We start from the raw sequence: 17,359 nt of genomic DNA, 5'->3' as shown, positions 1-17,359 counted from the left end.
ATTGGCTAGTGTGGTCTGAGTGACAGGAGCAGCTCCCTTAGAGACAGAGTGCCATGAAGGGACATAGCACAATGGTTCCCAGCCCTGGCTTCCACCCAAGGCACAGAACTGTCCCAGACCTGCAGAGATTGACAATGCAGCAGAACCTGGATTGCAAAGTCTTCCATGCACTATCCCTGCACTCAGTAGGCACTTCCCCTTCTTCCTCTTGGAAACAAAAAACAGGGACTTTAGCATACACAGATCATTACTCAGTTTGCAGTGGTGTATTCCCCTGCCTCACAGATGAAAAGGCCCCCAGCCCACTCAGGTCAAGTTTGAACAACCTAATGGATATTCACTAGACAGCAGCAATTTCAATAAGGCATGCCTAGGACTGCTCACACCTCTCTCAGCTGCACATTGGTACCCCAGACATTAATACTTTCCCAGCCTTCTGTGTTAGGATTGAAGTGCTTTTACTTTAGATTACTCATTACTGCTTGCTACTGTTGTTTAAGTAACCGTATATGTCTCTATGGAAAACATATTTTCCATGTCTGGATTGTCCTGGTGATCATATACAGCTTTACTTTACTTATGTGACATTCTTATTCCTCAATTTAAATTGTCTGGGGCTATGACTAAAGTTGGCTATTGAATGAGATTTTAGTCCACATCATTCATCCGCTCCTTTCTCCCAGATTCCACTGCCTCTAGTGGGGTCACAGGGGTGTGCCAACACAGCCTCCAAACATGTTTTTAAAGATAGGGTCTCACATGATCCAATGCTTTTGGAATTAGAGCAGTCATCACTATGTAAAGTAGTGTCAAAGGTGAACTAAACAGTTAAAATGCCAAATTTCACTTGTGTGAGTTATATTTCAAGTTAGAAACAATATAATGAGTGTCTGACTTTACTATTTTTTCACTGAAACTCACTGCTTATGAACGCCAAGAAAAGAAGAAATGTGAGTCTTAACTCCTGTGCCAGCAAGATTGCTTAAAGGTAACTACAGCCAAGTCTAATGACCTGGGTTCATCTCTTAGAATCCACATGGTACCAACTCACAGATAGTCTCCTCTAAACTCCACATGTGCACTGTTACATACAGAGCCACTTCCCAACCTGATGTATATGTGCACACAAGTGCTCACCCAGAAAAAGAAAAATTCATACATATATATATGTATGCATACATATACATATGTATATACATACATACATATACATAAATGTAAAAATATCAAGTTCTTAGCCGTGTGTTCACTTATGACAATGCCCGTACTCCAGGCAGTACCAATAGTCTTGACACTAACCCCAATTCACCAAGAGAAAACAAATTCTGAGCTCACTGTTCAGAAAGACTAGACTCCATTTTCTCCATTTGTTCATTTATTATTAGTGCACAGGATATTATACCACAGTCTAAACTGGCCTGGATGTACAATGTACTACTGACTGGGCTGTACTTCATGGAACCGTCTGCCTCAGCATTCTAAGTGAAATCACAAGCATGAGCCAAGATGCCCAGTTTCCACATCTTAAAAACAATGAACTAATAGCTGAGGTAGGACTACTTGAACATATTTTCAATTATGTATTTCCTGAAAAGAACTCAGAATGTCAATAACAAATTTGTCATGACAAATGGCCAGGTGTGGTACACTAACACTGTATGAAGAACAGGGGTGTGTGCAGAGAAAGGCATCAGGATTAACATATGAAAGAAGCCCGGGGCTGGGGCTGAAACTGTTGGTAGACTGTTAGTCTAGGATATTCCCAGTGAAGGACTCTAACAGGCCCAACCATGCCAAACACAGGTCAGAGCATGGCAAACATGGTGCCAACAGGATTTACCTCCCCTACTCCCTCGCAAAATTGTTATCATACATTCCTAAAGCAAGCCACCAAGGTCTATTCCCTTTTTGGGCCGCTGATTCATTCCTGAGACTGATCACCAAGGTCCAACTACTAAAACATCAACATCTAGTGATCAAAATTTATTATTTTGACTAACCTAATTAAAATACCCATATAGAACTTACCAACATATCCTAATTCATTTTAACGCATACCTCTTTTCTCTCTTTAAAAAAACACTTGCAAAACTACCTGCTGCTGTTTCTGCCCAATTCAGATTCAGTCACCTGTCACTCTGCCTTGCTTAATGAATCTCTTTGCATTTGTTTTGTGCTTGGAAATTGGTGTTTGAGTGTGGTCTGTGCCTAGTCCAGGATCCAGAGGTGAGTACCCTGCACTAAGTAGGACCCTTCACAGAGTTCTAGGTTCCATCCTCAGTATGGCATAAAACAGGTATAGCAACTCATGACTGTCATCCCAACACTCAAAGGCAAGAGTGGGAGACTGTTGAATTTGGAGTTATCCTCTACTACAAAGAACTTAATTTTCACACAACAGTAGCAGAGGAATGACCTCGAAATCTGGCTTCTTCTTCCTTTCTAGGGGTTGGAACTAAAGCCTTGAGAAGCACACCTGGGTTCAATCTCCATCACTATTCTCCATCATTTTTATGGTCTCTTTGATTTGCAGATGGTGGACCCTTAGTAGAGCCTAGCCTGCTGGGCCTATCTAGGTCAGACTTTTCTTTGGAAAATCTTGGTAACAGCTGAACATTTCTCTCTAGCTGGGTTATTTCCTAGCAGTCAGACTGTTTGCAGACAGAAGGAGGTGGGGGGGGGGGAGCCAGTTGTCAGAGAAAGACTGGGAACCCTTTCCCACCTGCACTCCATATAACAAATGATATGCATAAGAAAAGCCTAGGATGGAGTGGAAATGCTGTGTATTATGTAAATAACCTAAAAAGATAAGGAGCTGGGAGAATGGCTCACAGGGAAAAGCACACTTACTGTGCAAAGCATAACTCTGAGTTCAGCACTATATCCACTGAGTGGATCCTGGCCCAGTCAGTCCCTGTGTCCTACCTCCCTGTGATGACTATTCTTGGTTGTCTACTTGACACATTTGGAATGAACTAAAACATAAAAATGGAGGGCACATCCAGACTCTCACTTCCCTATACCCTTTCATTTTAGGGGAGGTATCACATGCACTCTATGGCCTGCTGACATCTATGCTATATTGGTAAGGTACTATATTAGATTCTAGGCCTTTTTGTAATAGAGCCCAACCTCATAGTGACATGTACTTTGTAAAAGAGTTTCTATGTAGTCACATCTTAACCATTATTGTTCACTGGAATTGAAATGATTATGGGAATTATTGTTGTCTGGAGACACTTTTCCAAATTCTGTTCTGTATACATATGCCTACAATAAACTGTCTGATATTAGACTCAAGAGCATCTGATCCAGACTGACTGACAAAATCAATCTGCATTGAGTTTAATTCTCATCTCTTCTGTAGGCAGAAATGATGCCCCAACGTTGCATAGAAACCTTGCGTGATTGTCCAGGCAGCTAGCTGTTTCTGTCACATTTTTTGGAAGTCGCTTGTTTGCACTTCCTGTTTTACTAGGTAATATTATTTTCTTCTCGGGTCTCTGACAGAGTTGAAGATTGGATAATTAAAGAAACTCACTAAAGAGGTATAAAGTATATAAGTTTGAAAGATATCAAAAGATAATTTGGGTAATACAAATTAGGATAGAAGGTGAATTAGATACAATCCTTTGGATTCACAAGATAGGACAGATAATGGAATATTTTCTCTGAATTTGTCAAATGCAAATGGACTAGACATTGTTGATGTATTTATTGCTTGTATATATTGTATATAGTTATTGTACTTATTGTATGTTCTTCTATTAGTTATAACTTTTTTATTTTTTATTTTAGACAAAAAGGGGGAAATGTGTTGATATATTATGTCCCCCAAAATATTGTACACCCTAATAAAGCTAATCTGAGGATAAGAGGAAAAGGGCAGCTGCTATACTAAACATATAAGTCAGGCAATGGTAGCACAAGTCTTTAATCCTAGCATTTGGGAGGCAGAGATCTGGATGTGAGTTCAAGGCCACACTGGGAACAGAGCCAGGTGTGGTGGCACATGCCTTGAATTCTACCACTAGTTAACCATAAAGGTCTGGAGGTCTGTACAGACAGACAGGAAGTGACAGCTAGGCAGAAAGAGGAAGTGATGTAGCTTGGCAGAGAGAGGAAGTGATATGGCAGGGACAGAAATGCATATAGGCATGGGTACACAGGAAGTAGGTCTCTTCAGCTGAAGATTTCCAAGTAGGAAGAACATGGTTGGCTTCTTTCTGCTTTTCTGATCTCTCAGCATTCACCCCAACACGTGGCTCTAGGTTTTTTTATTAATAAAACCATTTAGCAATTCATCTTACATGCTTCATGTGGTTCGCTTCCCTGTCTGACACCTGCATGCTGTGATATAGGACTACACCAGCAGTAGAAACTATAGCAGTAACAGCAGTAATTCCCAGCATAATGGTAATAAGTACCCAAACCACTCTTTTAGTCCTTTCCTTCATTTGATCCAATATATGATGGACAGACATTGAGAAAGATTCTTCCCAGGCTCAATCCATCTGTTCAGGATATACAAACACCAATCTGGGCTCAAAGTACATAAGTGCTCTGGCAGCTCAAATAGGAGTACTAGCATTTAAACATGTATATAAAGAAAAACTGGAACAAGACATACATCCTTTAGATTGATTCAAAGTAGTTTTCCAATCATAAACCAATAAGGAAGATGAACACATGCCATATTAGTATGAGCTCCATTTTTTTGTACAAGGGGACATAGTCTTATTGTTAAGAGTATTTTCCATATATTCCCTTTCCAAGACTAAATGTTATCCAAAGCTGATAACAGATTCCATAGATGTTCTTGAGTAGCTCCTCCCTCTATATAAGGAGAGACAGGGGATTTCCCAGCCCCAGGCCATACTAACCCCACAGAACCATTATTATGAGTGGTAATGGCATTATTACTGAACCCCATCTTAATTCTTTGCTTTCCCATTTGGTGTGAGCATAGTAGCCTTCTGAGACACTTCTACCCAGTTAGAAATGCAGCTTCCAGTTGGTATCATCTCCAACAGTCACACTAAACCACACCAAGAGACGTCCTCTATTGTTTCCACCAAACCTGATCTAAAGTTTCCCAGGTTCTATTAAAGAACTGGGTAGGGAGAGAAACAAGGGATAATGCCATACTTTAAGAGAAATGATAGAGATGTTAACTTGAGTTTGGAGTTCTCAAATTGTTCAATCTCTTTGTAGATGGGGTCGGGAATGTTTTATTAAGGAATCCTGTAACCAGCCAGAGGAGTTGGCTCTCTTCCCCATTTGGAAGAAGTATGGTGTCACTGTGTCATTCCTTCTCTCTCTCCTTCTCTCTCCTCTCTTCCGTCCCTTTCTCTCTCTCTGTTTCCCTCAATAACTTTCACTCTTTTACTTTAGAGCCCTTTCTTCTTAGGTTGTGTTCCTGACAGGCTTCGTATTTACCCAACACCCTCAGGCTCCTATCTCCAAATTCTTGGTCCCCAATGAGTGGAACTAATTGTGTAAAATTAGGACGTGTGCCCTTTTGGAGTACGTGTGTCTTGTTTGTATAGGTGTGTCAGTGTAGGTGGGCTTTGAGATTTCACAATACCAGTTCAATGCAAGTGTTTCTTTCATCCTGCCTGCCTGTGTATCAGGATGTAACACTCAGCTCCATGCACGCCCTCTAAAGCTCCCTTTCAAGGTGATAATGGGCTAACCCTGTCACTGTAATCAATCCCAGAATTAAAAGTCTTTCATTATAAGAGTTGCCTTGGTCATAGTGCTTCTTTGCAGCAATAGAACAGTCAGAGTGAGACACATTATTTGTGTAATATTTTGGTGTATTATCTCTATGTATCCTGTCCATGTCCAGTGAGACTGAATAAGGCTCAATGGAAGTGTAATCGACTGATTTCCTGATTAAGCATTTCATCTGCAAGCCGGGTGGTAGTGGCTCACGCCTTTAATCCCAGCACTTGGGAGGCAGAGGCAGGTAGATCTCTGTGAGTTCAAGGCCAGCCTGGTCTACAAAGCGAGTTCCAGGAAAGGCGCAAAGCTACACAGAGAAACCTTGTCTCAAAAAACCCAAAAAAAAACCAAACAAACAAACAAACAAAACCCAAAAAAACAAAAAACAACATTTCATCTGCAGTATGGTAGTTTCTAGAAAGTCTTTAATTTTGCAACTTTATTTCCCCTCCTACATTCATGCTAACCTCACAAAGGTGTCTTTTTAAAGAAACGGGATAGTGTACATTTAACCTTTGAGAAGTATGAATCCCACTTGGACTTGTACATAATGGAAGATGGGATCGTCTCATCAGGGAGCTGGGCTACCCTTGAGTAGAAAGCAATCTGTGGTTTGCTGCTATCTTGGCTATTATGTCAGCAGTATATTACCACAATACAGAATTTGGCTATCCTTTCAGCAACAGTCCAATAAAATGTCTAACAATTAATTCTACCAACAACAGAAAACTGATGACAAAAGATCATTATTAATGACAAAATGATTAACTCAAGATTGAAGAAACAGCACACACAGTGATACCATCTGACTTCAAAACTCAGCACACAACTGCATTATCTGGGAAAGAACAAAGAGATCATCAGAACACAAGAGGAAACAGAAAAAAACTGCAATTAAAATAGGTAATTTTTATAAATGAGACTAGTAAGCCTGGCCTAATAGGACCTTTGTGGCCTCTACATGCAAATGTGCTCATGTCACAGACTTTACGCCCTGCACAGAATTAACTGTAGATGGACCCTACATCTGAATGTTCAGTGTCAAGTACAGAACTTCAAGAAGACACAAGAGAAACTAGAGTTCAGCAAGTTAGCAAATCTGCTTTCCCTGGTGACAGTAAAAGCAGTTGAGGCTCATGGCATGATTATATCAGCAACAAGGATGTTCCTGCCCAAGGGCTCCTTCTCCCCATGCTCTGCAAATTGCAACAAGTAGAACTAAGTCATTCAGAGACCCAACTTCCTACTAGGAGCTGAAGACCTCAGGGAACCAAACAGTATGGCACCAGACATGAAGTCTGGCCACAGGTTCCCATTAGCACCTCCCACCCTGGACAAACTCTACATGGGCTCTGGTGGCTCCTCCCCTTGTGGGAACTGTAGCCTTTAACTCACCATGGTGAGGATTCCAAGATGGAGCCACTCTCCTCGCAGCTCTCTACAGCAGAACACAGGTAAAAACATGGGAACACCAGAGCCTCCCACAGGCCCTGGACCTTTTAGCCTAAAGCATGTTAGACTAGTAGTGCCCTCACCATTCTGAAAGTGGGTGGGTTGTTGGGTCAGCCAGGACGCTGAGTGGCTAGTAAGGTCTGAGTGACAGGAGCACCTCCCTTACCTTCACAGGGTGCTGTGAAGAGACACAGCACAGTGGATCCAAGCGCTGGCTTCCACCTCAGGAACAGAACTGTCCCAGCTATGTAGAGATTTGCATTGCAGCAGAACTTGTACCTGGCCTCCAAAACTTGACCCTACAGTCTTCCTACACTCAGTGAGCACCTCCCCTTAGTCCTCCTGGGCACTGGGTCTCTAGCATACACAAACCATTGCTTAATGTACAGTGGAGTAATTCCTCAGCCCCACAACTGAAAGGGAACCCAGAGTCAATGCAGGTCAAATTTAAAATACCTAATTGATATTCACCAGGAATCAGCAATTCTAAAAAGGCTCACCTATATTTCCTCACACGTCCCTCAGGTGCACATTGGTAATCAAAACAATTACACTTTCCCAGCTTTGTGTGGTGGCACTGGCCTATGATGCTAGCTAGCATTTGTGAGGTCGAGCCAAGACAGCAAAATGGTTAAACCACCTTGGTCTCAAGGCAGCAAAAGGTTAAAACACTTTGGTCTATGACACCAAAGACCAACAATTAGGGTCACAAAAGGGAAGGTGACCAGGGTGAGGATGTGGGATGAAATATAAAACAGAAAGTTTGGGAACAGCATGTCTTGCATAAGCTGATGGCTCATGCTTAAGTTCTTTAAGATGTAGAGCTTTCATACACTATTGTTGGTAGAGAATGAGACACTCATTGGAAATATGATTTAGCATTGTTGGAAAAAGCAACACAGGATACCTCAGACTGAGCTCACAGTGGCCATGAAGAGCCTGGTTCCCTTGACTCCTTCATGATGCTCACTCAAGCATTGGACCAGACCTTCCCAAGTCTGCCCATGGGCAGGATACAAAAGTAGTTAGTGTTCCTTGGTGCTTTCATCATGGCATCTGAGAAAACCTTGAACAGGCCAGGCTCCCAAAAGGCCCAACTCCAACCTACACAAACAAAAACACGTATGAAAATGGAAACACAGGGATTAACACAGGGAAAAATAGGGCTTAGGAAAAAAAAAAAGACTAGTAGAGACTGGAGGTGGAATCCACATAATAGAGAATAAAAAAAATATTAATGACACCACTAGGTGATTTTTAATTGATATACCTGTAACTAAAATACTTTTAAAAGAAGATAGATTCAAATAGTTAATTCCCCATCTGAATTTAGAGCTGGGAATGCTCGTGCTATCCTGGAATGCCATCACATGGAAGGCTGAGGCAGGACCATCACAAGTTTAAGGCCTGGTATGCTACAGACTTAAGTTGACAAAATACTTGGCCAACTTTATCAGACCCTGCCTCAAAAATAACATTTGGTTTATAACTCAGTGTGAAAGGACAGCAGTGAGCCCCAAGCATGGCAGGGGCTCTAGACTAAGTACCCAGTCTTCTCTACCCCAAAAGTGAAAATAGAGCAACTACACTAATATACTGAAATGGGTGGGTTAGAAGAGAGTGCTCTGGCAGGAACCAGCTAGTTGGCTGAGTGAGTAAAGACACTTGCAACCAAGTCTGAGGGTCTGAGGTCAACCCAAGAGAGAACCCACATCTCCAACTTGTCCTCTGACCTTCACACATGTGCTGTGGCATGTGTGTTCACACATGTCTCAAGGCCCCAAATTCAAAATTTTTAAAAAGAAAACTGCAAACAAGAAAGACAAAAATGCAACAAAACTAAACATCCAGCAAAATAGCTAGTTATGTGGTAGTTCAACATTGACCAAAACAGAACTCCTTCAGAATAGGGCCAGCATGGCAAAGGGGAGCAAAGCATTCACAGTTCACTTCCTACCAAGTCATCAAGTTATCAATGCAGAGCTCCCTTAGGGTAAAATGGGAACAAATAGGTTTCACAGGATTACCTTTCTTCTAGGTACTTTCCTTTGTATTAAACAACCAACTCCACTCTAAGTTGGCAGAGAAAAGAAAAACAAAGACAGATGGAAAGCAAAGAAATTCATAATAGGAATGATGAATACAGGGGCTGTCAAATCCCACCCTTAGCAGGATGAACCCAGGTCTGTCTCTGTGGTATGGACTTAGTCTCAGGCCTGCTCAGGCAGTGATTTCACAGCATCCAGACTGAAGACTGAGTCTGCTGTATGGCCATCAGCTCATTACTGAGCTCCTTTCTGCTGCGTTTATTGTGGGCACTTTTCACCTCTGAGAATACGTGATTTTTTTTTTTTAAGGTTTATTTATTTATTTATTATGTATACAGTGTTCTGCCTACATGCCAGAAGAGGGCACCAGATCTCATTATAGATGGTTGTAAGCCACCATGTGGTTGCTGGGAATTGAACTCAGGACCTCTAGAAGAATAGTCAGTGCTCTCAACCTCTGAGCCATCTCCCAGCCCGAGAATATGTGATCTTAAGAGGAGGCAGTTCAATACACAACGGGGGAGTGACTCCCCTGGGTTTAAAGTGCTGGATCATGGATGAATCCTCCTCACTGCTGTCCTGGGCCTATGACACTTACAGATGGCACTGGGATCTCCACAGAGATAGAGAGAGGTGACAACCACACATGGTCACCCTCCTACTGTAGTGTTGTATAATGTGGGACAGGCGCAAGAGGTTGCTTACATGCCTTCCATCTGACAGACCCCACTCTGCAGTCCTGAGAGTCACCACCAAACATCATCATCACTATGCTGTGCTATCTAACAGCCTCCATATCCTGCACTGTTAACACCAAGGACAGGCCACCCTTTCCCGAGGGCTATGCAGGTAAGCCACTCTGGGACATCTCTTACCTGGCAGGTGAAGTGATACTTTGCTCCCTTCCCAGCCCAGCTGTGCTGCTAGATGGTTTCTTTGACATCTGGGAACAGAAAGTAGTGAGTGGTAGAAGGAACTGTGTTTTCAAACTTTATTATATATGTATGGGTGCTTTGCGTACATGTATGTCTGTCCTGTACATCTGTGAAGTGTCCTCAGAGATTAGAAGAGATGTAGTGGATCCCCTGGGAGGAATTACAGACAACTGTTGTTGGTGCTGGGATTTGAAACCAAGTCCTCTAGAAGAGCAACCAATGCTTTTAACTGTGGAGACATCTCTCCAGCCCAGGTAAAATTAAGTTTTCAAAACAGCCTACAATGAAAGTTTTTAACCTAATTTTGACTCTTAAGTTGCTTCTGGAAATAGAAATACAGTAGTGCATATCTGAAAAAAGGGCTGGAAAGATGGTTCATAGTTTTCAGACCACTGGCTCCTTTTGAGGAGGAAGAAATTTCAATTAATTACATTCACATACCAACTCAAACCCATTTGTATCTGCAGTCCCAGAGGAACTGACACAATCTTCTAGGTTCTTCAAGGCACTGAATGCATGTGGTGCACACACATACATGTAGGAATAATACCCATCCACATGAATAAAATTTAAGATCTTAAGAATAGAAACACAGGATCTTCTGGACATGTGGTACAGAGACAAACATCCCAACTCATCACAAGGCCTATCTGAGCTACAGAAAGGATGCTAGGTCAGCTTGTCACACTTTTAAAATACTTTGTCACCATGTTTCTATGGGGTGGGGGGGATTTGTATACCAAGATGCTTATGGGGCTCAGAAGCAACTTTGTGGAGTCTCTCCTTAGAGCTTTTACATGAGCTCTGGGGACTGAATTCAGGTAATCATGTGCTTCACATGCACACAAACACCTTTGCTCACTAAGCCATCTCCTTGGCCCAGCCTATCAAATTACATGCAACCTTTTTTCTTTGTTCTTTGGTTGTGTTGCTGAGACAGTACCACACTATGTATTCTTTCTGGCATGAAATTCACCATTAGACAAGGGTGGCCTGGAACTCAAAGGAATGTGTCTCTGCCTCCAGAGCACTGGATTAAAGGGATACTGTTAACAACACTGGGCTATAAAGAAAAGAATTTACAGGATGAACTTGACACTTTGGTATCCTAAACCAAAAGAGGCCACAAGTAAAATCTGAACTGGGAGGGTGGTGTCAACATGCTTTTATTCATTGTCTTGTTACCTTAGTGTCATGAGAAGCAATTTCAAGGTTAAAATCAGGAAGAAGTGAGGATTGTATTTGTGTTTATAAAACTACAATGCTACAGAATAGATTGGGAGTTGGAGAGTGTCACAATAAAGATAACAGACCTTTTCCCCTTACAAATATACATGTAAAACTTGTCAACAAAATACTCAAAAACCAAATTCAAGAACACTCAAAAAGAATATCTACCATATTCAAGTAGGCTTCATCCAAGACATGTAGAGATGAGTCAAGATACAAAAAAATCAAGATATGTAATCCACCATATAAACAATCAGAAAGAAAGAAAAAAAAACTGTCATCACCTCATTAGATAAAGAAAAGACCTTTAACAAAATCCAACACCCCTTCATGATAGAAGTTCTGCACAGATAAGGGATACGAGAAACATACCTAATCAGAAGAAAGCAAGTCTACAGCCAACATCAAATTAAATGGAGAAACTCAAAGTTATTTACCTAAAATCAGAAACAAAACAAGACCTCCACACTTACCGTATCTATTCAATATAGAACTGGAAGTCATAGCCAGAGCAATAAGACAACTGAAGGAGATCACAGGGATAAAATTGGAAAGGAAGAAATCAAAGCATTTTCTTTGCAGATGATGTGATAGGATACGTAAGTGACCCTAAAAATTCCACAAAAGAATTGCTCTGGCTGAAAAACATTTTGATCAAAGTTATTTTGATACACAATTAACTCACAAAAATCAGTAGCTCTCCTATGTACAAATGATGAAGGGAATGAGAAAGAAAGCAGGGAAATAATACCTTCCAAAATAAACTCAAATTATATGAAATGTCTTGGGGTAATTCTAACCAATCAAATGAATGACTTATATGATAAAACCTTCAAGTCTTTGAAGAAAGAAACTGAAGAAGATATGAGAAGATTGAAAGAACGTCCACACTCATGGATCAGTAGGATTAACATAGTAAAAATGGCAACTACCAAAAGCAATCCACAGATTCAATGCATTCCCCAACAATATCCCAATAAAATTATTTATAGATTTTGAAAGGACAATTTTCAACTTCAAATGAGAAAACAAAAAACCCAGGTTAACTAATGCCATTGTGAATAATAAAAGAACTGCTAGGGTTCACACCATTCCAGATTGCATGTTGTACTACAGAGGTATCATAATAAAAAGTAAATGGTACTGGCATAAAAACAAACACATCAATCAATGGAATAAAATTGAAGACCAGACATAAACCCACACTCCTATGGACATCTGGTTTTTTATAAAGAGGCCAGAAATACACACTGGAAAACAGACAACATCTTCAACAAGTGGTGCTAGACAAACCGGATGTCTGCATGTAGAAGAATACAAACAGATCTATACTCATTATTCTGCACAGAACTCAACTCCACATTTACAGAAGACTTTATGACCCTGCCCTGTGTGAAATATTAACTGCTGAGTACTGTATGTTCACACACAAGCCACAGCCAAATGCTCAATGTCTCAATCTTCTCATCTTACTAATGTGAGACATTGAGGTTTGAACTTACCAACATAAGAGGGTTGTCCAATCGGAACTTTTAGTGGCTCATGCTAACCTCCCCAAATTGTACACCCACCAATTTGGTTTTCCTTCATTCACATGGTATGAATTAATGTATACTGGAAAGTACAGAGAAAGGCACTCTCCCTGCCCAATCAGATCCTTGTTTAAAACACAGACACCTACACTACAGGTCAATGACTTAAAACAACCTCTAATCTAGCTACGGCCTGGTCTATGTTTCACTGCAGTGTACACATTACACTATTCATTCTATTCTGGTCTCAATGCAGAAAACTATGGTCTACACACAAATCCTTTTCCTATTAATGCAATGGACAGCCCACTCTGTGATTCAAATGGGTAAGAATTGTGTGATGCTACAAACCTTTAATCAAGAATTGAGGCAGTTGAGTCAGGAGGACAGCAGGGTCAATGCCCTATGGACCTAAACACTGGGATCAACCTAACAAACCCTGTCACAAAATATTTTTCTGAAAGCTGGAAGATGCAACTGTTCCAGAATTAATGTGCCTTCACAATGAGAAATCATGCCACAAACTTAGAGATTATTTCAGAAAAATCTCTTCAGTAACTACAAGTCTCCAGCTCTACCAAATACACAAAGGCGCAGCCACTTATAAAATAATTACTCAGAGGTTTATATATTAATTACTGTTTGGTATGGCTCAGGCTTCTTACTAGCTAGCTCTTACATCTTAAATTAACCCATTTCTATTAATCAATGTATTGCCATTTGTCTCGTGGCTTTACCTGTGTTGCACTACATCTTGCTTCCCCAGGAGGCTCTCAGCATCTCCTCCAACCCGGCCTTTCTCCTCCCTGTATCTCTGCTTCGATTTCCCACCTGCCTCTAAGCTAACCTGCCATAGGCCAAAGCAGCTTGTTTATTAACCAATGGTAACAATACATATTCATAGCATACAGAAAGACCATCTCACAGCACTTAGGCCGACATTATCTCTATGAAATCCTGTAAGAAAACTAAAACAATGGATAAGTCTCATAAGGACTAGCTATAATGTTTATAGCCAGTCTCAGAGTAATGGATAAAGCTTATCTGAAGTTCTGGCTAGAGATGTAAGATGATTGATTATCTTATTTAACCACCTTGTAACTGTTCTGAACAATTTGTAGTCCAGAGCCAATCGATCTTTGAGTGGTGTTTATAGCCTCAATGGCATCATTATGAACCAGGTAGAATCATTGTTGTGGGGCACCATCTTCCTTGTGGAGACTTCACAGATCACTGTTAGGAAAATTTATTGTTCACTGTAGAAAACTTAAATATTATTAATACCAAAATGAAAAGTTTAAATTTTAGGATATCACTATATCTAAAGAAAGGTTCAAAAAGAAATAAGTATGAGGAGAAATAGATTTTTGTCAACAGCAGTCCCTAGATTTTGGGTTTTCCTCCATTCCACACCAGGTGGCTCTTCTGATATGAAACAGAAACTTAATTTTTAAACAACGTGCTTGGATTTAGAGGACAGCCTCACTTCAACCCCAAAGCCAGCTCTGATTATAATTGAGTTGAGAGTACAACTTTTCTTAGAAGTATTTACTCGGGTAATATTATTTTCCTTCTCAAGTTTTTGATGTAGTTGAAGACCAGATAGTTATAGTTATACTCATTTCATATCTTAGCTAAGAACATATTAAGTCCTAGATTTAGATTGTTCAGGATGGGACAGCTTTTGGAATAATGTCTATAATTTGCCATTTACCTATGATCTGAACATTTAGCATGTTTCTTACTTAACTTGTTTTTGTTGGTTGTAGTTCCATTTTTGTTTATGATATTACCCTTTCTTCTCCTGGACAATACTTGATAATTGTTCTTATTGTATATAGTTTTGTATTAGGTTTTAGAATCTTCTTATTTAGACAAAGGGGAAAGTATAGTGGGTATTTGCTCCACCCATGAGGCAGTGCTTCTAGTCTGCCTACATGACCTCTTAAAAGAGAAGAGGGAGGGGGTCTTAAGCTTTCTTGGATGTGGAAGGCTTCCTGACACATGGTTTAGTGACCTAGTCTGGAGCTTTCCTGATCTTTCCCTGGGAGATGAAGAGACAACACCATTGTCGCTTCATTTTGTATAAGTGAGTGTGTGATCTCCATTCCATCCCTTAATAAATAAGTTTTCTTCCCAGAAATCCATGGATTTCTCCCATTATCACAGGCTTATACACTCTACATACGCTGTCAACCTGGAGAAATGCTGCTTACTGCCCTCCTGCTATCATGGCTTGCTCAGTTTGATTCCTTATAGAACTCAGGACCACCTACCCACGGTGGTACCAACCACAGTGGGATGGGCCCTACTACATCAATCACTAATCAAGTAAATACCCTATATATTTGCCTACAGACCAGTGTGACTCTACCTTGTGTCAAGCTGATCAAATCTAACCAGCATATCTACTGAGTCATCATCTCCCAAACCCCAAGGGCAGATTTATAAGCAAACCTCAACTCTCTTAACACTTGCTTTTCAGCATATACTTGTGCATACACACACATAAAGTTTTGAAAATCTGTCAAGTTTAGGGCTGGAGAGATAGCTCAGCAGGTACCACCACATTTTGCTCTTGTAGAAGTCCTAGGTTTGGTCCCAACACTAATAAAGTGGCACACAATCATCCCTAGATGCTGTTACAGGGGATCTGATGCCTCCTCCTGTCTTCTGTGGGCACAAAACACACATGTGGTGATCATACACATATGCAAGCAGATCACTCATACACATGAAATAAATAACATAGAAAAATTAAAAACACATACCCTATCTCTTATATGTCATCATAGAAAAATAAGCTAGAAATACATAGAAATATGACAAATATCTGTAGCCCAAACTATACCTTTGTAATTAAAGAGATCAAGAAACTTGAACAAAGGAGAAAAATTCCATGATTGTAGACAGGAAGCCTAAATATAATTTCAGTACAGACTTTGAGCTACAAATTCAGCAACACTCCAATAAAGTCTAACAATTTTTCCTATCAACAACAGAAAAATGATGACAAAAGCTCCTCATGAATGAAAAAATGATTAACACAAGATTAGGTAAAAAGCGCACACAGTGATAATACCATCTGACTTTAAAACTTCCCATACAACTGCAATAAAGACTGTACTGTGTGGGAAAGAATTAAGAGATCAACAGAACATAAGAGAAAACTTAGAGACAAAATTACAATTAAAACAGTATAGATTTGAACACATGAGGTCAGGAAACCCAATAAGTAAAGGCTACTTCCTAACAAATATGAACGGACCACCATGGCACCTAAAGGCAAATGCGTTAAAGACACAGATGTTACACCCTGCACATAATCAACTGCAGACAGATCCTACACCTGAATGTTCAGCAAAAATTGCAGAACTTCTAGAAGACACTAGAGGAAGTAGAGCTCTTTCACTTAGCAAATCTGCCTTTCAAGGCGAGGATGATAGCGGCGCATGCGCGCACGCTGCATGGTGTCCTAACAATAGGGAACTACATTCCCCCCCCGCCCCCCCCCCCGCCCCCCCGCAACCATAGCCGAAATAGTTATTTGGAGGCCGCATGACTCGGGAGTTGCACGGACAGCATGGATCTCAAGGACTTCGCCGGGTGCTAGTCCAGCCTCCTGTTCCCACAGCCCCGGGACCCCACAACAGCTCCCGTGGCTCCCCCCGCCCCGTGGGGACGGCGGCCCCTCCCTCACCCCTCACCATGGCGGATTCCGAGCTCTCCTCACAGCTCCTGGCAGCGCGTCAGAGGGCAGGACATGGAACATGAGGGTCTTACAGACTTCGGAGACGCCGAGCCTGCAGCATGGCGGACCGGAAGTGCCCTCCCTTATTCTGACTGACAGTCGGCTTGAGAGCCCTGATTGGCTAGTGCGTTCTGAGTGATAGAAGCAACTCTCTTGGGGACAGAATGTTGTGAAGGCACACAGCACAGTGTTTCCCTGCTCTGGCTTCCACTCCAGGCACAGAACCGTCCAAGACCTGCAGAGATTGGCATTGCAGCAGAACTTGATCCTGAACTGCAATGCAGTTCCTGCACTTCCCTACACTAAGGAACTTCTTCCTCCTGGGCACAGGATGTTAGATTTCAAACCTGGAATAAAAGGTTGAAGTGCATATTTAATCTATAAAAGTGAACACTGTCTGTAGGTTGTCACTGCCTCCCTCAGTCTCTACATGTTACAGGATATGGCTGCCATGCCCTAGCCCCTACCCTGAACTTCTCCAGCCCAGGGGCTGAGTGACCCTTCCCTATATAATCCAACCATTCTGATATCCCGTTTTTGCCCCCTGTCTATCCTTTTCCTTGCTGACCTCTTTGTCTGCCTCTTTCCCCTCCCCTACCTCCTCATGTCACATGGGTCAGGGCCTGAAGTCAATACCCAGGAGATTACCCACACCTCCAACTTGTCCTCTGACCTTCACATATG

At 41.3% G+C, this 17,359-nt stretch overlaps 1 protein-coding gene across 6 annotated transcripts in view; it reads right to left on the bottom strand.

The window, feature by feature from the left end:
* LOC128115855 (zinc finger protein OZF-like) overlaps positions 1 to 16,764 on the bottom strand; it is a 53,340-nt gene extending 36,576 nt beyond the window's left edge. For 2 of the 6 annotated variants that reach the window (XM_052746973.1, XM_052746978.1), the window contains exon 1: positions 16,632 to 16,762. In XM_052746973.1, the coding sequence (XP_052602933.1) occupies positions 16,632 to 16,634 (3 nt within the window). In that variant the 5' untranslated portion in view covers positions 16,635 to 16,762. Of the gene's footprint in view, positions 1 to 8,086; positions 8,284 to 10,102; positions 10,171 to 16,624 lie in introns of all 6 variants that reach the window. The other 4 variants (XM_052746974.1, XM_052746976.1, XM_052746975.1 and 1 more) reach the window with 4 other exon arrangements.
* Between the last annotated feature and the right edge of the window lie 595 nt (positions 16,765 to 17,359).

Source organism: Peromyscus californicus, unplaced genomic scaffold (assembly GCF_007827085.1).
Source record: "Peromyscus californicus insignis strain IS unplaced genomic scaffold, ASM782708v3 Scaffold_1__1_contigs__length_55948999, whole genome shotgun sequence".
NCBI classification, from domain to species: Eukaryota; Metazoa; Chordata; class Mammalia; order Rodentia; family Cricetidae; genus Peromyscus; species Peromyscus californicus.
This window is presented reverse-complemented; position numbering and strand designations above follow the sequence as displayed.